The 20,414-nt window shown below is 36.0% G+C and overlaps 1 protein-coding gene across 1 annotated transcript; it reads left to right on the top strand.

Moving 5' to 3' along the window:
• The first annotated feature begins 446 nt into the window (after window positions 1-446).
• plod3 (procollagen-lysine, 2-oxoglutarate 5-dioxygenase 3) lies at window positions 447-18,071 on the top strand. The gene is made up of 19 exons (XM_058762576.1): window positions 447-648; window positions 3,719-3,810; window positions 3,907-4,043; window positions 4,861-5,024; window positions 5,146-5,258; window positions 5,925-5,988; window positions 6,261-6,358; window positions 8,014-8,115; window positions 8,212-8,343; window positions 9,433-9,554; window positions 9,657-9,761; window positions 10,889-11,014; window positions 11,083-11,224; window positions 15,542-15,655; window positions 15,767-15,838; window positions 16,228-16,332; window positions 16,410-16,556; window positions 17,423-17,548; window positions 17,635-18,071. Exons 1-19 carry the CDS (start codon window positions 567-569, stop codon window positions 17,788-17,790), a joined length of 2,199 nt encoding a protein of 732 aa, XP_058618559.1. The 5' UTR covers window positions 447-566; the 3' UTR covers window positions 17,791-18,071.
• Window positions 18,072-20,414: the final 2,343 nt, after the last annotated feature.

Genomic DNA, 20,414 nt, shown 5'->3' with positions numbered 1-20,414 from the left:
ATTCCTGTAGCTCCATTTAAAATATTTCATAGTTTTCATGAATTTAAATCGGGAATATAAAAAAACTAATTAAAAAAAAACCTTTTCACCTTCCTAAATCAAGTGCATATTTTTATTTTTAAAATGTAAAATTAATAAAATATATTAACAAATCATATAGAACGAAATTATATTTATTAATGTTTTGACAAGGTTAAAACACTATATTCATATATAGAATTTACACATATATGTATTTTTAGAAACGCTATATACACACACCTCTAAGTTATTCCTAAAACGTGGCACTCCTCCCTCAGTCACTCTTTCTGTAGCCCAAAGGGTTGATTTTTAGAGGAATCGCGTTCCATTTGTCTCACTCTGATTGGCCGAACGCCGTCGCGTTCTCTCTCCCTATTGGCTGCTTCCCTGTCCGTCATCTTCTGCTCCGCGGTCATTGGCTGTCCGAGCGGAAGCGAGGCGGTTTCTTCAAGTTGACGGTAAAATTCCTGCCCTGCGTTCGCGAACTTCGGGAGAGTTCTTCCCCGGAGCGACGGGAAAACCGGACAGAACCGAAGCCGAGCGCGATGACTGCGGTGCGCCTGATCCTGACCCTGATTCTGGGCGCCGTTCAGCTCTGCCGAACCGAACCAAGGCCCGGGAAACCCAGTAAGAACCGTTAAATCGTTTTCTGTCACGTCTTGCTTTAAATGTCCAGTCAGATCTGAATCTAATGTAACCGCGCACGAGCGGATCCGAATCACAATCTCAGCGAAAACAAAACCAGTTCGGAACCTATCAAAAGGTCATCATGGTCACTATTGTTATTATCCAATACCATAGTTTTGTTGTGGTATTTTGTGGTAACGCAAATTGATATTAGCTCCTATGCCATCAAAGAAATTCATCAAAAAACGGCAGGAATGTTCTGACACTGTTTGAATAATATATATATATACTTCGATTTAGTAACCTTACTGTAGTAAGTGAGGTGTTTTGACCCAGAAACTCTGTTTACCATGATACAATTGTAAAGAGGAACTCAAAATATTCTTTAAAAACCGAATCAAATCTGTGAAGTGTATTGAAAATGCTGAATAAAAAGAGAGAAGAAGGTTCTTTAGAAGCTTCTGGATTGTGTGAGAAGATCCGCAGAACCCAAGGAGATCCAGAAGCTTCCACAGAAGAACATGTGTTTGGGTTTCTGACGGTTTGTCGCAGACTTCGCATCATTATCAGCAGTAAACACTCTACAGTTCCACCAGTGAACTATATTCTGCAGGTTATCATGTTTTTTATGTTTAAGTGTGTTTTTGAGTTCGTTATCTTTGTCTGACTCACTGAGGCTTTAAGGAATAATACATGATCTTCTGTGGGATCGCAGTCGGATTGTGAAAATTTCTATACAAACACATGATGTTAGTAGATTTCATTAATAAACAATGTAATTATTAAATGTTGGTGACTTATGTTTGGCCATTTTGAGGTGCTCAGCATTGACTGTGAATCATGTCCGGTTAACTGATTAACACTTTGTGTCAGTTTCAAAATCAAACAATCATTTCAACGTTATAAATATATTTATTTCCAGGTCTTCTCTGTAGAGTTGTGCGCACATACATGTAAAATAAGTTTTAGTTTTTATTACAATTTCCCCTCGTTATTGGAATAAAAACTGGGTTCAACTTCTGTGTTTGGGGTCAAACTGGGGAATGTTGGTTTCCATGCAATTTGACACAAATATACACTATGAAAAACACTAAAGATTCGTGTAAAAACAGAAAACCTCTGTTGTCAGAGACTAGAAATATAAATATATATATATATATATATATTTTTATTTTATTTTTTAAAGTGAGAGAAATATAATAATTCCCATCTATTTTAGTGTTATTTCTATTGTCTTAGAGGTCACATATTTTGTTCAAAATTAACAAGACACAAAATAATTAAAAAAAATTACTTGTAATGACAATTTTCACACTAAGGAGCGAATAACTACAAGTAAAAATGGTATCTCACTTTATTTGTAGTTAGTGTAAGTAGTATTCATTGCTATTTTTGCATTCGTGTCTTTTTCTCAAACTCATGTGAGGGTAAAAAGGGTTTCTCACACTTCCTTTCAGTGTTGCAACAGACTAGTAACTGAGATACAAAAAAACTAACCACTAAAAATAACGTTTGACAGATCTTTTGACTGTGAAACTCAAATAGGTGAAGAATCACTGAATTTCTCTTGTAAGATTCAAAGGCGAGTCTTATTTTTGAGTTAACTTTTGAGTCTTGAAGTTCTCATGTAAGTCATATTTTAGTCTTTAAGCTATAGTAAAGGTTTTTTTTTGTTTTGTTTTTTTATTTATTATTATTTTTTAAACCAACTCTTTAATGTTTTTCAAAGGGTTGAGTTTTGGCAAATTGCATGGAAACTAACAGGGCTCAGTTTGATCCCAACACAAAAGTCCTACCAATTTGTGTACAGCCTTTTCAAAACGCATCTATGTGATGAAACTTTGCATGCACATTCATCATGCTAAATGCAAAATATCCACCAAATTTCAAAAGTAAATTATCAGTTTAACTAGTATTTCGAGCAGTTTGAAAATACGTATGTGGTCAGTTTGCCCCAACATGAGCTGTAACAATATTTGCACAGCCTTTCCAAAACACATCCATGTGCTTAAATTTTGCATGCACATTAATCACATAAATGAGAAATGTTCACCAAATTTCAAGAAGAAATAGATTGTTTATCCAGTATTTCAAGCAGTTTGAAAATTGAGTTTGGCTTAAATTGACTGCAATATAAAAACTCGAACAAAATTCGAACAGCCTTTCCAAAACACATCTATGTGTCGAAACTTTGCCTGCACATGCTTGATGCTAAAACAAAGATATCCACCAAATTTCAAAAGAAAATAATCAGCTTAACCAGTATTTCAAGCAGTTTGAATACTGAGTGTGGCTCAATTTAAACACACTATAAAAACTGTAACAAAATTGGAACAGCCTTTCCAAAACTCTTCTGTATGTTGAAACTTTGCATGCACATTCATGAGCCTAAAAAATTCATTTTTGTGATGTCAAATCTGTGATAAACTCCTATATTAATGACATGTGGCAGATGGAATGGGATAAATGCCATGAAAATAAGTTATATGAAACAAATCCTAGTGTAAGAATTTTTTTATTTTTTTACTAATTTTAAATCTAGGTATGACTGAGTTGTTTTTACAAGGTGTCTTTTAGGTCATACAAGATTTAAACATGGATATTTATTAAAAGGTGAAGAACCACCATCATGCCTTACTTGCCAAGCTAAAATAACTGTGAATTTTATTGGATTGTACTGTTTTTAATATAAATAGACAACGGTTTTATTCAGAGGTGTGTCTAACTTATATGCATCACCTGGATGTTTGTCTAGTGTACATTTGAAATGTCTTTTTATAACTTTTGTTAATTGTATTCCTTGTATAATTTATTCAGAGATCGCCATGAAAATAGCCATAATGCTGGGCATGGTGTTAAAATGTGAATAAATAAATAAATTCATGAGCCTAAATGAAAAATATCCACCAAATTCCAAGTAGAAATAAATAGTTTACCCAGTATTTCAAGCATTTTGGAAAATGAGTGTCGGTCACATTGACCTCAACACAACAGAAGTTAAAAATTATTCACTCAGAGTGAGTAGCTGTGAAGTCAGTGATGTTTTATAACACAATCTGTGTGTGTTTAGATGAGCTGTTGGTGATCACCGCCGCGACTGAAGTGACCGATGGCTACCTGAGGTTCATGCGCACCATCCGACAGTTCAACTACACCATTCAGGTGTCACATCTGCTGATTCCCTTCAAATCTGATAGTTCTGGAGTTAATATGACATCCGTTGCATAAGTTATATGTGTGCACAATTGTGTTATGTAGGTTCTGGGTCTGGGTGAGGAGTGGAAGGGTGGAGATGTGGCCCGGACCGTCGGCGGAGGTCAGAAGGTTCGATGGCTGAAGAAAGAACTTGAGAAACACAAAGACAAACAAAACACGGTCATCATGTTTGTAGACAGGTGAGAACACAATGCCGTTACCTGGTTTCTCTTTTTTTGCTCCTTAATAATAGTTTCTTTATTTATGTAACTTGATTTCCTAACCCTGCTGAGTGTGAGGTTTCATGTGTGCCAAAAAACAGTCGGCTGCTTTGTAATGTATGCATTAGTCCATGTCAACAGTCATTGTGTAAGATGAATTAGTATGTGTTAATTCGCTTGACCAAATTACTAAAACTTGAACTGAAATTGAACAAAAACATAAAATATTAAAATCAAATCTTATTCAAAATATTAACAAACACTATAATAGTATATCAGTGATACTACAATAACTGTACTAATGCAATAAAGGTATTATCTTCCAGCAAATGAACTATGCAAAATGATGCCTTTTCATTTCTATTATCAGTTAAAAACACAAACAAACAAAAAGAGCTGTTGTTTATGGTTTTTATTAGAAAAAAGAAAAATAAATCGGTTGTAGAACTTTGTGATCAAGGGGGAAAAATGAATAAATCACTCTTTTAAATGTTGCAATCAGGATTTAAAATAACGTTTTTCATAAGTGAATAAAAGATGCTGTTCCTTAAAAATTAACTAATTAATCATGGTTTTTGCAAAAAAAGAAACTTCATTATTTTGAAATTTGTAAAGAGACTGAACAAAATTATAGTAAGAGCGACATTAACAAACAACATACACATCAATGACTGTTCACATGGACTAATGTAAAGTACAAAGCAGGCGACTGTTTTTGGAAACTCGTACAGTGTTTCTGTGATCTTGACATGAATGTTTTGTGTGTGTGTGTGTGTGTGTGTGTGTGTGTGTGTAGTTATGATGTGATTTTAGCCAGCGGTCCAGAGGAGCTGCTCAGGAAGTTTTCTCGTTTCTCTCATCGCGTGGTTTTCTCCGCCGAGGGCTTCTGCTGGCCGGACCAGAGACTGGCGTCCAAATATCCAGTAGTGCATCACGGCAAACGCTACCTCAACTCTGGAGGTGTGTGTGTGTGTGTGTGTGTGTGCATGCATGAGAGAGTGTGTTTGTGTGTTGTGTGAGTGTAGTGAAACCCACAGCCATGGCAGCTGACGCCCATGTTATTGTTTGTGTGTGTGTGTAGGTTTCATCGGCTATGCTCCTGAGATTTATGCCTTAGTGAAGCAGTGGAAATACAAGGACAATGATGACGACCAGCTATTCTACACGCGCATCTACCTGGATAAAGAGCAGAGGGTGTGTGTTTGTGCAGTTATTAACACAATGAAGGACTGAGATCATCTTTACTGTGCCTTTATGCAGCAGCAAGCACAGTTATTATCCTTAAATTAAACTGTTAAAAATGTTTTGTTAATTGAAATAAAGATGGGAAAAATTTAAATAAAATAACTTAATAAAATAAAAAAGATCAATTAAACTTACATGGTAATATAGAAAAGACAAAAGACAAAATTATTAAAAATGAAACCAAAAGTAAAATGAAAACTGAAAATATAAAATTTAAAACTGAGAAATAAATCAAATAAATAAATAAATCTAAATGGTACAAAAAAGCCCCAAAACGATATATAATCCAACAATTAACATTATATTAATTAATTACTACAGTTATGTTATATAAAATCATCATCAAAAAAAAAAAAAAAAAATCATCGCCGAGTTAATATAACCTTCCAAGCTGTCTTGGAACAAAGAGCCTGTCATCATAATATCTTAAAAAAACAATAAGGAAATTTAAAAATCTTATGAACATCTAAGAATTTATCTTAATAACTTTAACAATTAAGAAATATAATTTTAATTTAATTTAAAATTATAATTTTATAATTTTAATTTTCATGAATCAACAGTTCTTTGAGTGAATGATACGTATACATGCTAAATACAGTTTCTCTTTTCCAGAGGAAGTTCAACATCACGCTGGACCACAAATCCCAAATTTTTCAGAATCTCAATGGAGCCATAGGTATACACACACATATACACACACACACGTTTGTTTTTGTGAATTGTGGGGACTCTTCATAGGCGTAATGGTTTTTATACTGTACAAACCGTATGTGCTATTGCCCTACACCAACCCTACACCTAAACCTACCCCTTACAGGAGACTTTGTGCATTTTTACTTTCTCAAAAAAACACAAACACACACACTCACACACATACTTCTGTGTTGTGCCCTGTAGTCCTGCTGTAATTCTGCCTGTGTTCTTGTGAATCTTTCTGTGTTTTTCCAGAGGAAGTGGTCCTCAAGTTTGAGAAATCCAGAGTCAGAGCTCGGAACGTGGCCTATGACACACTTCCTGTCGTTATCCATGGCAACGGCCCAACTAAGGTAAACATTCTGTACAGTAATTGCTCTGTTACCGCTGCGCTGTCATGTAATGTACAGACATGCATATCAGACATTTGCTTTACAGCTACAATGTGACAGACATGTACACTAATGAAAAGATTTTTAAAAATTAAATTATAAATGAAAATAAATTAGCATGTTTGTTCAGTGATGCTTTAAATTGATGAAAAGTGACAAGTTACAAAAGATTTTTGTTTCAAATAAATGCTGTTCTTTTGAACTTTCTATTCATCTGTGAATCCTGAAAAATAAAATGCATCACAGTTTCCACAAAAATATTGTGCAGCACAACTGTTTTCAGCATTGATGATAATCAGAAATGTTTGTCATTACGTCACGTCTGTAAACATAAAGAAGTTGTCCCGGCTAATATGCTATCGTATGTGAGTATCCTGCAGGTGGCGGATCGTTTATAGCCTTTTCTAACAGCAGCTGGAATAATTAAATGTATCATTTTGATGGCGGATTGTAATCCAGAAAGGATTGTGTTTATGAAACGCATGTGAATGAAATTAAATTATATTCCAGTTTTAAATGTGCTTCTGACTACCGGTAGCCTGGGATTACACGGGATTTGTATTTTAAAGAAAACCAGTTCGAAGGGAGCATAGTTTGCTTTTTGGGTTAAAATAATTTCTTAATATGAAATTCGAATGGCATGACAATTAGATTATTCTGTACAGAAATTTAAATCTACACGCTAATACACACTATACTCAGTCGTGCAATGCTGATGTTGTTAACATTAATAATTTGAGAATAAAGTATAACAATAATAATAATTTGCACGGTTAGATGTGATATGAGCTAACCGATCTTTAGATTTTGTGATTTATTGTAATGCTTTTTTTCCTCAGTTGGTCAGAACAAAAGTGGCAGACTTGTTACTTACTTGTTCAGATGGCAATATACGGTGAAAATTCTTATTTGGGTCATATATTCCAAGACGTAGGCTAGAATCTGTGATTCTGGAGTACAGTATCCACACCGGTGCGGTGACTGACTGCCACACATTAGATGCATCCGCGCTGAAGCCGTGCCGGAGCACAACGCCACACACGGAAGATAATTCCACAAGCAGCTGCAATTCCAGGTTTTCAAACAGAGATGGCGACAAAGAGGCAAAACTTATGGACTGCAGCTTTAATTTAAATTTAAATTGTAATATTAATAATAATTAATTATAATAATGTATAAATATAAAAATATATAAACATAAAAATGAAATTTAAATATATAAGTAAACATAAAAAGAAATTATAAATTTGAATATCCAACATATTTGTGCTTAATTTAAAAAAAAAAACAAATGATTGCACTTTTCATTTGTCACATATTTAAATCATTTAATTGTCCAAGCAAAGATTTTAACATGAATATTTAAAGCTTTTAAATTTTTTGGGGTGTTAAAATATCTTAGATTAATAGGCAAAAACATCACAATATCATGAGTAAGTCAACTTCTGACTAGTGAGTTTGGGGACAGGACTAACTGTTTATCTGACCAAAGACAGTCTTCAGGAAACCTGTTTGAAAAGAGTCATTATTTATGTGATTCACTTTGCATCACTGGTAACACATTAACTCTGCTGTTTTGTGTGTGTGTGTGTGTGTGTGTGTGTGTGTGTGTGTAGCTCCAGCTGAATTATCTGGGTAACTACGTGCCGACGGCGTGGACGTACGAACACGGATGTGGGATCTGTGACGATGATTTTCTGGACCTGAGCGGTCTGTCTGTGAGTGGCCGACACAAACACAGTCTGGCAAATCTGTGTCCTGTGGTTTAGGAGGATGAGATGTTTGTGTTTGTGTTTGTGTTTGTGTTTGTGTAGGACGAGGAGATGCCGCTGGTGCATGTCGCTGTGTTTATCGAGCAGGCAACGCCGTTTCTCGAAGAATTTCTGGAGAGACTCGCAACTTTGAACTATCCGCACACACGCTTACGACTTTTCATACACAACAACGTATGTACACAATGACAATGTGCATTTTAAATGATTAAATTAAATTGTTATATTACTATATATCATTTTCATACAAAAGAACGCAAGTACACACTAGAGATTGACCAATATTGCTTTTTTTTTTTAAATAACCGATATCGATACAGATCATTTGCATGTTTATGTGCCAGGTAACCAATAATTGTACGAACACAAAGACAACAACATACATTTTAAATGAGTAAATTAAATTATTGAATTGCTATTTCATTTTCATACACAACGACAACAACATACATTTTAAATTGTTAAATTATTATATTATTTTATTTCATTTTCAAACATAACAACTGCAAGTACGCACTAGAGATTGACCGATATTATTTAACAAAAATTTATAACCGATATCAATACAGATTATTTGCATGTTTATGTGCCAGTTAATCGTAATCGATATTCAAAACCGATATTTGTATATTTTAGTGTTTTACTTTTGTTCTTGAAACAGTGAAAACAACATCACTGAAATGACCTACCTGTTTAATCTATAAAACTTTCGTTAATTCTAATTTGTCATTTCAAAAATAGAAAAAGGTTGAAAAACAAACAAAAAAAGGTTTAGAATGTTATATAGTATTTTTTCATGTTAACCCTCTGGGGTCTGTGGGTGTTTTGGGGGCCTGGAGAAGTTTTGACATGCCCTGACATTTGTGCTTTTTTCAGTTGCTTATAAACATATAAATGGATAAAGTCTAATAACACTGAAAGAGAAAGCTCCCTGTTTATTTTCTTTATTTTTTAAAAGCACATTTTGTTGTTATGACTATACACAAATAAAAGTAGACTCTTTGCAGTTTCAAACAATACCTTAGTCTTATCTGTACGATCAAACTCATGGAGTATTTTTAGTTCTTTTCGCGGTCATAAAGAAAAATGCTCAAATATCGGTAAAACCGATTATCGGTTGATCTCTAGCACACACACACTCTTATAGCCCTTCATACATGTTTTTCTTGCCATGTGAGGTACTTGTCCACACATGTGCTGGTGAAACACACGAGTCACATGTTCACAAACGCACACACACACTAACTGTGTTTTTGCGCGCAGGTTGTGCATCACGAGCAGCATGTGGAGCGGTTCTGGACACGTCATCGCTCGCTGTTCCCTGGGGCAAGAATTGTCGGACCAGAAGAAAATCTCAAACAAGACCAGGCCAGAAACATGGCAGTGTAAATACACACACACGTTAAAGATGAACAGTCCTGATGATTGAGTGTATTGAATGAGTGGATCTTTCCATTGATTCCATTGACTGTGTGTTTGTGTTTCAGAGAGGCGTGTAAGAAGGACGTCTCCTGCGATTATTTCTTCAGCATCGACTCTGATGTTGCTCTGACCAATCCAGATATTTTGCGGGTTCTTATTGAAGAAAACAAGTGAGTGAACATGAACAGACGTGCCACATTATGAGTCACTTATTTCTACAATATCATGTAGCACATTATGATTTTCACCATGATGACCTTTCAAGCATTTCATCACTTTATTTGCTAAAAACTTTCATCTTATAAAACCTGTAACTCAAAGGTCCTCACTGCCAACACTGCCATCATCCATGCTTTAATTTATTAAAAAATGTTGTATTAAAAATGCCTCTAGTGTGCAGCACTTTTATTTTACAAATTAAAATTCAGTTCTTTGTTGTAAAGGAATTTTTATATTTTCATTTGATTACATTTAGTTTTTTTATTTATTAAGTTTTATTTATTTTTTTATATTTTTTAATTAAGTTTTATGAATTCATTTGATTTTGCATAGATTGTGTATGATAATTTTCGTATTAAATCGTAAAACACAATTCAGGAAATTTCAAACAGACAACACAGAATATGGGGAAAAAATAAAACCAATTTCATAGGCCCCTATTGTTGTTACTTTTCAATAAATTATTACATTGTGAAGGTTTTATAAATTTAAAAAAGCACTGATTTTTTTTGTTACAAATTTAATAAACCTTTTAAAAACAGAATCAAAATAAAGCGGAATACACAGAATTTAGGAAGTAAAAATGAAATAAAATTTCAGTTGGAAAAAACAGATCGTAGTGCCTTATTATTGTTACATTAATTAATTATTACATTGTAACAATTTTACAAACTCAGTTGATGGTTAAAATTTATTGAATCTTTAAAACCAGGAAAAAATGATAAATGGAAAACACAAAATTAAAAAAAAATACAATGGAATTTGTGGGGAAAAAACAGATTTCATAGGGCCCTATTAAAGTTAAAAATTCAATAAATTTTTAAATTGATAAAACTCATTTGATAGTTAAAAATTGTTAAAACAGAATCAAGAATTTTAAACAGACAACACAGATTTTAGGAAAAAATTTAAATAAAAATTACGGAGGGAAATTGATTTCATGACTTCAGGATTTATTTAGGAGTCAAACTGGATTCAAATAGGAGTATCTTGTTTCCTCACTGCTGCTATTTTATCATAAACATCCCACAAAACATTTTGTTTTCCCCTCCTGATGTTCTCTGTCTGATGTGGACAGGGTTGTGATCGCGCCCATGCTGTCTCGACACGGGAAGCTCTGGTCGAACTTCTGGGGTGCTCTGAGTCCAGAGGGCTTTTACTCACGCTCGGAAGACTACATCGACATCGTCCAGAGCAAGAGAGTGTGAGTGTCATCCACTGTGTGTGTGTGTATATCAGTACAGCAGCCTGACGTCTCCTCCTGTCCTCCAGCGGATTGTGGAACGTTCCCTACATCACTCAGGTCTATCTGATCCGCGGAGAGACTCTGCGCACGCGTCTGGCCGCCGTTTCTCTCTACCAGCAGGAGGGCATGGATTCAGACATGAGCTTCTGCAGGAGCATCCGCGAGCAGGTGAGCAAGCATGGAAAATAACTCATCTTTCTACACCAGGCAGCGAATATTTACTCTTGATTTGACTTTATTTTACATTAGAAAATGAAGCTGCAGCGTGAATATTAGGAATGCACCAACTGGAATTATTTGGGTGAAAATGACCAAAAAAAAGTTATTCCGGTGTTCGGCCGAATATGCGTAAAGACTGAGTAAATTGTACTGAACAATGACATTTTTGGTGTTGCAATCAAATAGAAACCAGTGTAGAGTGAGAGGTGCGCACTCTTTATAATGCAGCAAACATGTCAGCAGCATGGAAGTATTTAAAACTGTCCGAGACAGACACAAAAATCATTACAAGCACCGACAGCGAGAGGCTGTTTAGCACTGCATCGCATGTCTTCGATGAGAAGAGGAAGGGTGGTTGTTGCTGCTTACTGTATGATAATTGAAATCGCAAAATGGCGTTAAACAATTAGTAAATAAACTGCAAAATGTTATATTTTGTAATGCACGCATGAATTGCATGTATTCTGACAGCGATGACGTGATTTCTGTGATCAAAGCTGAATTTTCAGCATCATTACTCCAGTCTTCAGTGTCACATGATCCTTCAGAAATCATAATAATATGCTGATTTGCTGCTCAACGTGTCCAGTTTTCCTTCTTTTCAAGAAGGGTGTCTGAAAACTGTCACAGCCGGCTCACAAGCCGTGACAAAGAAGGAGACCACACGTCAGATGCGCTATCAAAAATATACATTTATTAAAGGAAAAGAAAGTCAAACATAAAGAAAGCAACACCTCCCCCATAGAAAAGTGTGTCTTATTTATGGAACCCAACCAAACCCTTCACCAGACTACCCCTATGATCCTATGTACACCTCAAAGTGCTCAAGGGCCCAAATCAAAGCCAATTAGAGCCCTGCACGGGCCTCAAATTTAGGCCCTAGTCTGACAGCTTAGCAGAATTACTGACCTGAGCCCGTCTGTTTTACCCCTTCTCCCAAAACAGCTTATACTACTGTTTCAGCTATTAAAATAGTTCAGTTTTGTATGTAATGGCAAAGTGATTATATTTCATTTAGTTTTTGTTTTTTTGTTACTTGTTTTTTAAGTAATGACCAAGCAGCCAGCGGCATACAGTAAGCTGATCATAGTCTATGTTTGATCAATTTAGCCTTCTCAAATCATCACGACTTGAATGAAATAAAATCTGTAGATATAAAACAGTTCAAGCATATAACAATGTTTAAACGTTAAACCTAGATAAATGTCCTGTATCCAATAGTTTGTGTGGAGAATGGAAGCTTTTTTATTTCAGTGGATATGCCGTCATTTTTCAAATGACAAATTTTTAAAAATGATCATATTTATTCAAGCATTTAACATTTATAAGTTTAATTAAATGTCAGTAATGAACTGCATAAATGACAGCGATGACGAAGGTCCTCTTTCCCAAACGTGTACAGTAAGATTTAGTTGATACAGTATCAGCTCCCCATCAGTAGTTCTATACTGCCACCTGCTGGCGCAGTTGTGTAACTTGGAGAACAAGTTTTGTAATGTTGAGATAATGAGGAAACAAGAAGGGAAAAAAATGCATGGCCGCTTAGATCTTCCGTAGTAATAGAGAGTGCGTCACCTCAAGATCTTTTACTGTTTGCACTCCGATTGAGGCACATAAACAAACAGACAGTGGAAATCTGCACGTATTTACCTATTTGCCACCTATATCTTATTCCTATCTTATAATAGAGCACCTGCCTCAAGATCTCTGTCTGTTTACACTCCAATTAATGCACGTAACAAAACACACAATGCTGCCACTCCTGCTCTGCCTGCCCTGGATGAGTCTTCACACCAACGATCACAGAACATGCCACAGCCAAAGTGAATTAATATTAAAAACCATGTGCATCAATCGCAGTGTCGGGTGGCTGTACACAGTGAGAGATCTTGAGACTTGTGCGATGCTTTGGTGCCACGGGACATGTGCTCCATAACGGATTAAAACTGTTAAAATATGAAATGATATATATAGGTGGAAAATGGGTAAATAAATATAGATTGGCACGTTTTATTTTGTTTTGGTTTGTTTTTTCAAAATATTGAAGCTGGTGTAGAAATGAATAAAATGTACTATAATAATCGTAGAACTGCACTGTCTGTTTACTCATTTGTGTCTGTCGGAGTGAGAGATGTTGAGACGGGTGTAAAGCGTTTCATTAATAGTGAATATTGACCTATTGTGTGTACCGTTGTTGCTCCCGCTGTTAGCAGGGTATAATCGCTGCATTTGGGGTAAAAAAGACAGAATTGTGTATTGTGCCAAGAAGGTTGTCTGTTCGTTCACACAGGCACGAACTGATTGACAGCTGCCTTTAGCGGAGCCTTCACCGATTACCTCCATTAATCAAAGCGTTCAGCACGGTCGTCTGTGAGTGACATCACCTCCCAATACAAACACGCCCACTAGTATAGCCCCGCCCCCTCACATTGATTGACAGCTTTCCGTGTGGACATCGGAAATTCAAATGCAAAAGGAATTGTGATTTAATTTCAGTTTTCACAGGTTACATGTGCGGCACAGAGAAAGTGAAAAACCAAATGTGGTAATTAATATTGCTATTTAAATATGGCAGGCTCATAACTCATAAGACATGGGAAATACAACTGCAAATGGACTTTGCTTCTTCATTTGAAATGTGGCAGTGACTGTGCGTTCACGAAAGCAAAAATGCAAACGGTAATGCAAGATTTGCAGTTGCATTTGGATTATGTCCCAATTTATGCGCACACATGTGGAAAACGCAATTGAAAATACAATTTGCAATTGCTTTTGAAAATAGTCCGGAAAATCCTTCCATAGCAGTGGAATGCGGAAAACCGCCATAAAGTCTTGAGACATGTTTTTTAAAAGTTGAACTTAATTAATTGTACATGGCTTTCTAAGCATGCAGCTCGCTTGTGCAAGACGCGAGTGCAACGCTGAAAGATGTCCCTCTAGAAAATGTGATAAATATGCGTTCTGTGTGAACGGCTTGGTTTCGGTTTGACGTAAACAACAACATCTCCGCATTGATGTTCTCTTTTTCTGCAATATTTTGAATGAACAACGTAGCAGCGCCGCATCCAGTGGGTTCAACTGGATAGGCTAAAAAAAGCATTAAAATGCAATGACACTTGCATCATCACATCTCGTGCGCCACTGATGAGGCAACCTGACGCACACCTACAATTCAAATGCGGAAATTTGACAAATATTCAAAATTATTATTTTTTTTTTTTTTTTTTTTTTTTTTTGACAGCCCTACTAGCTACAGAGGGTTTTAATGGTTCAGCAACAGCTACGTCTTGCTTTTCAATCAATAAGTCGTTTTATCTTAATTTTATTTTAAGGGTTTCTCTAACTGTATCCTTTAATCGCTTGTCTTCGATTTCAATTCCATAATGATCTGCTATTTTAAACAAATTATCTTTTGTACATGAGTCAAGCAAAGCTTCAGAAGGGGAACTAATAAAGTCTTCTGCTGGATTTAACACACTTCCACTTTAAATCACATAATAGAAGGTGTGATTTACAAACCCCAACAGGAGAAACAAGTTCCCTTTCCCAGCCTAGAAAAAAGCTAACTCATCCCTAATCTTCGTGTGGTTACTGGTGGGGGGGTATTTATGCACTAACTAACTGGTGCTCCCGAGACATTCGCTCTACCCATGGTCACCACAAAAAAAATTTACATTACAACGAAAAATTAAAACACACAACACAATTTCTGAAAAAAAGAAAACATTTTTTAGAGCCCTTTTATTGTAATTTTTTAAAACATTTTTTAAAAATGGTTAAAGTTGAATGAATTCAAGAGTTAAACAGTTTTTCTCTTACAAACAGCAGACTTCCTCTCTATATTCTGAAGGTTTGTTCATATTTAATTCACACTGATTTATACATTTCACTCCTAAAAACATGGTGAAAATGTTTGTTTTCTGTCTGTTGACAGTATTTTCTGATTTAAAAAAAAACAAACAAAAAAAAAAAACTTTCAACTCTGATATGAAAACAAACAAAATCAACAAGAATTATGAACCTGGATTCAGATTCCTGTTCTGGAAATGTATGCAAATTAGTGCATATTTATTTAGACAGTTCTTCATTTTCATATTTAAACACAGCATTTCAGAAAACATGTAATACAAACATGTGACCCTGTTGACCTCAGTCTCTTAACTGTGAGGACAGATTACTAATTATTACACGGATATAAAGATTACTACAGATGCACTGATTACAGTCATCGTATGGAGTGAGTTGTTTGTGCGTTTCGTCCTGCAGGGCATCTTCATGTTCGTGTCCAACAGGGATGAGTTCGGCCGTCTGATCTCCTCCACGAATTACAACATCAGCCGTCTTCATCCGGACATGTGGCAGATATTCGACAACCCAGTGGTGAGAGATTCACACGTGAAACACACGAGTGCAGAGACACACATGTGAGCGCAGACTGACCCTGTGTGTGTGTGTGTGTGTGTGTGTGTGTGTGTGTGTGTGTGATCTCAGGACTGGAGAGAGAAATACATCCATGAGAATTACTCCAAGATTTTTGATGAGGATGAGAACATCGTTGAGCAGGTGAGACTGAAGATCTGATGTCTAATTTTCTGTCTCTAAATGATCAAAACTCAATCATTTTATGTCAGTATCTGCTGCACTGTTAGAAGGATCTCATTGATTTACATCATATGCAGTAGGCTTTATCATAGAAATATCAGCATCTGCAGCAGATTCATATTTTTGCTCAGTTTGAGTCTCTGAATAAAACTGAACCGTTTTTCTTCCATACAACATGAGCCATAAAAGCCTGATTGATTGAATATTAAACATAAAACACATTCGCAAACTTTTGCTTTTAAATTTTCTTTAATATTTGTCTCAAGGTTCAATAAACTGTTCTATATGAAAACATTAAATTTTCTGTGTCAGGCTTTACTGAGTTAAACGTGTGTGTGTGTGTGTTTCAGCCCTGTCCAGACGTCTACTGGTTTCCAGCGTTTTCTGACAGAATGTGTGATGAGCTTGTGGAGACCATGGAGGATTTCGGTGGATGGTCTGGAGGAAGACACAACGTCAGTGACCTCAGCGTGTGTGTGTGTGTGTGTGTGTGTGAGTAAATCAGCAGCTCATGTGTGTGTTTCTCTCTCAGGATGAACGGTTAACTGGAGGTTATGAGAACGTTCCTACAGTCGATATTCACATGAATCAGATCCAGTTTGAGAAAGAGTGGCTAAAGTTCCTCAAAGACTACATCGTTCCTGTGACGGAGAAACTCTACCCAGGATACTATCCGAAGGTGAGGCGACAGTCCATTAATGCTCAGGATAATCCACAGTTTGTTTGCATCACTGCTCATGTATATATTGAATAATAAAGACTTTTTTTGTGTTTCTGAAAGAAGTCTCTTCTGCTCACCAAGGCTGTGTTTATTTGATCAAAATATTACAACTTAAAACAGCTGTTTTCTATGTGAATGTTAAACTGTATTTATTTCTGTGATGCGCAGCTGTATTTTCAGCATCATTACTGCAGTCTTCAGCGTCACATGATCTTCAGAAATCATTCTAATATACTGATTTGCTGCTCAACAAACATTTCTGATTATTATCAATTCATATTTTCATATTTTTGTGTTAAATGATACGTAACCTTTCAAAATATTTTTTTTAAAAGATGAAATTGATCAAAAGTGGCGGTAAAGACATTTATAATGTTACAAAAGGTTTAAGGTTTAAAATAAATGCGTTTCTTCTTTCTATTCATCTGTGAATCCTGAAAAATAAAATGCAAATATTGTGCAGCACGACTGTTTTCAACATTGATAATAATCAGAAATGTTTCTTGAGCAGCATATTATTATGATTTCTGAAGATCATGTGACGCTGAAGACTGCAGTAATGATGCTGAAAATACAGCTGCGCATCACAGAAATAAATTACAGTTTAACACATGTTCACAGAGAAAACAGCTGTTTTAAATTCTAATAATATTTATTTTTTTTACTATATTTTTGATAAAATAAATGCAGCCTTTGTAAGCAGAAGAGACTCCTTCAAAAACATATTATCCTATTAATCCCAAACTATTGAACACTAGGGTAAATGAAAATAATTGAGCGTGTGTGTGTGTGTGTGTGTGTGTGTGTGTGTGTGTGTGTTCCAGGCTCAGGCTGTGATGAATTTTGTGGTTCGTTATCGTCCTGATGAGCAGCCTTCGCTCCGTCCGCATCACGATTCCTCCACGTTCACCATTAACATTGCGCTCAACAGAAAAAACATTGATTATGAGGTAAATAGACTTTCCACTGTGTTATTTAGAGTGTCTCTACACATAAACACATGATACACTCGTCTTTCTCTCTGTGTGTGTGTCAGGGCGGAGGCTGTCGGTTTCTGCGTTACGACTGTACGGTCGAGTCTCCCAGGAAGGGCTGGTCGTTCATGCATCCGGGCCGTTTGACGCACTATCACGAGGGGCTTCCCGTCACACAAGGAACGCGATACATCATGGTGTCATTCGTTGACCCTTGAAACTCTGTCTGTGTGTGTGTGTGTTTGTGTTTGTTTCTCTGTAAATTAACAAACGAGATGTTACATATGAGCGGATCGTCACAGATCCGAGGCCAGACATTCACTCTTTCAACACAAATCAACCTTAAAGCTTGATGAGAAGAGTATTTTTACTTGATTTTATAGAATAATCGAATCACAGATGTTTTTTAAAAAGCTTTAGTCCTCAGTTAGCTTTTGTACTCGGGCTTTGTACAAACCGCTTTAAATTATTTGTTGCCTTTTGAAAATAAATATTGGAAACAGAAGCTGGTGTCATTCACTCTATTATGACTTTAGGTTCTAAAAGTAGATTTTTTTATAATTATCCCAGAATCATATCTAGCCTGCTTTAAAGCACAAACTGAGCAGTTAATTGATCATATCATAGTGATTGAATGAAATCACATTAACATGACATGAGCATATATAAAGTGTCATATCATATTTAAATGTGTCGCTGCAGGACGAAATATTGCACAATCTTGAATCAACACAAAACTAATTTCCTCTTGTCATAAAATGTTGATGAGTTTTAGTGAATTTTCCCCTCCTACTTATGTAAACAGTGCTGATGTTGACAAGAAAACTTGTCTGATTTAATCAGGAATTCTTATGAAACTAATGACTGAGTGTCATATTTCACCTGAATTCGCCTGGACTCCCCTTGTTTTGTGTGAACCTTGGTATTTCTGACTTGATCCTAATGATCTGAGTGGTCTTGTTAGGTTTATATTCAGTGAGCATATCTCCAATGTATTTAGGTCCTAGGCCATTTAGAGATTTATAAACGAGTAAAAGTACTTTAAAATCAATCCTAAATGTAGCTGGAAGCCAGTGTAAGGACCTGAGGACTGGTGTGATATGCTCAGATGTTCTGGTTCTAGTCAGAATCCTGGCAGCAGCGTTCTGGATGAGCTGCAGCTGTCTAATGCTCTTCTTTGGAAGGAGACCATTACAATAATCCACCCTGCTGGTGATAAAGCCATGAACACGTTTCTCCAAGTCTTGACTGGAAACAAAACATCTAATTCTTGCAATGTTTTTGAGATGATAGTATGCTGATTTAGTTACTGCTTTGACATGACTACTAAAACTAAGGTCTGTCTCCAGAAACACCCCAAGATTTTTGACTTATTTAACTGAAGAAAGTTCTGGCACATCCAACAGTTTATTTCATCAATGCATTGGCAGAGGGAGTCAATGGGGCTGTAGTCATTTGGAGATAAGGCTGGGTAAATCTGGGTATCATCAGCATAGCTGTGATAGGCAATTTGGTTCTTTCTCATTATTTGACTTAGTGGGAGCATATACAGGCTAAACAAGAGCGGTGCAAGAATTGAGCCTTGTGGGACTCCGCATGTCCCAGGTTAGTTGTTCTTCATTGGCGTCACACCAGACTGTCAGTCACTTAATGACATTTATGAGTAGTGATGAGTTTAATCAGAAGAGAGGGGCGGAGTTATTGACGTGTGTGGGTGTCTCATTTTTATGTTCTCCATCACCGACACACATTTTAACAATTTATTTAAATCCACTTAAAAGAAGTTATCTATAGGGTCATAAATATTACAGATGCAGTTAAATACATGTACAAAAAATCATGGACCAGTGGCATATAATAGATCTTCACAATATTAAGCATATCACTCAGTTGTTATGGGTATAAATAATAACGTCTCCACCATATATGATGGCTATACCTATGATAGCAGACAGAGTACAGTACTTTGCTAACCATTTAGCCCTCTTTTTGGGCATCCCGAGCCTGTGTGTGTGTCCTAAGCTGCCAAATATGAAAACCAATAATCGGACCCGATAGCCTATCTCTGAAATAATATTTAGGAGTGGTTGGTATTTAATGACTTTAGTCATAAAAGCTTCCTCCATACTAGAGTCAAAGGTGCACGCCACCTCTCTACACTCCTCATTAATCACAACAACATCTGGTGTATCAGCAGACAGATGAGAGAAAATTTCTGAATTATTACTCCGAGTCAGACCTCACCCACTCCAGTGATACTCCAGTTCGAACGCAGAGGTCATTCAGGTCCGGCCAATCTGACCAGACACCAAAACCAGCAGAATGAGTGTCCAGTTTCCCGCTGGGTTTCCTTTTGAAGCCAAGGAAGTGAGGCTCTGGCCAGCGGCACCTTGCGTCTCCTTAGATCCAAGAACTGGAAGGATCGAGCCAACTCCCTAACGTCTTTATCATCATTATTCAGCATGCTCAGAAGATGGGAAATCCGCACGCTGGTATAAATCCATGTCACGTTTGGTACCCCAACCCTCCTTCCACTTTGGGGATGAAAGATAACATCACGAGTGCTGTGTGCATTAAGTCCAAAAAAGTATTTTGTTAATAAAATAAATATATTTAGTTTCAACCTTTACATACCAGTTTTTCTAAATGGGTTTTCAGGGGTAAGAAAATGCATTTATTTGGACTGTCAAATGCTTTTAAAAATATATATTTCTGTATTTAAAATACATTTTCAAAAATATACAAAAAAATAAATGGCCCAAGACGGTAGAAAATATATTTAAGTAAATATATTTTTTTTTAATTACAAAAATATATTAATTATATATTTAATATATATTTA

This window comes from Onychostoma macrolepis, chromosome 23 (assembly GCF_012432095.1).
Source record: "Onychostoma macrolepis isolate SWU-2019 chromosome 23, ASM1243209v1, whole genome shotgun sequence".
NCBI classification, from domain to species: Eukaryota; Metazoa; Chordata; class Actinopteri; order Cypriniformes; family Cyprinidae; genus Onychostoma; species Onychostoma macrolepis.
This window is presented reverse-complemented; position numbering and strand designations above follow the sequence as displayed.

What these genes read in the sequence shown, in the direction of transcription:
- plod3 (XM_058762576.1), top strand. Translation starts at nt 567, where the DNA reads ATGACTGCGGTGCGCCTGATCCTGACCCTGATTCTGGGCGCCGTTCAG. An exon ending in AGTTCAACTACACCATTCAG is followed by an intron (nt 3,811 to 3,906) that starts GTGTCACATCTG and finishes TGTGTTATGTAG; the next exon opens with GTTCTGGGTCTGGGTGAGGA. An exon ending in ACCCAGGATACTATCCGAAG is followed by an intron (nt 16,557 to 17,422) that starts GTGAGGCGACAG and finishes TGTGTGTTCCAG; the next exon opens with GCTCAGGCTGTGATGAATTT.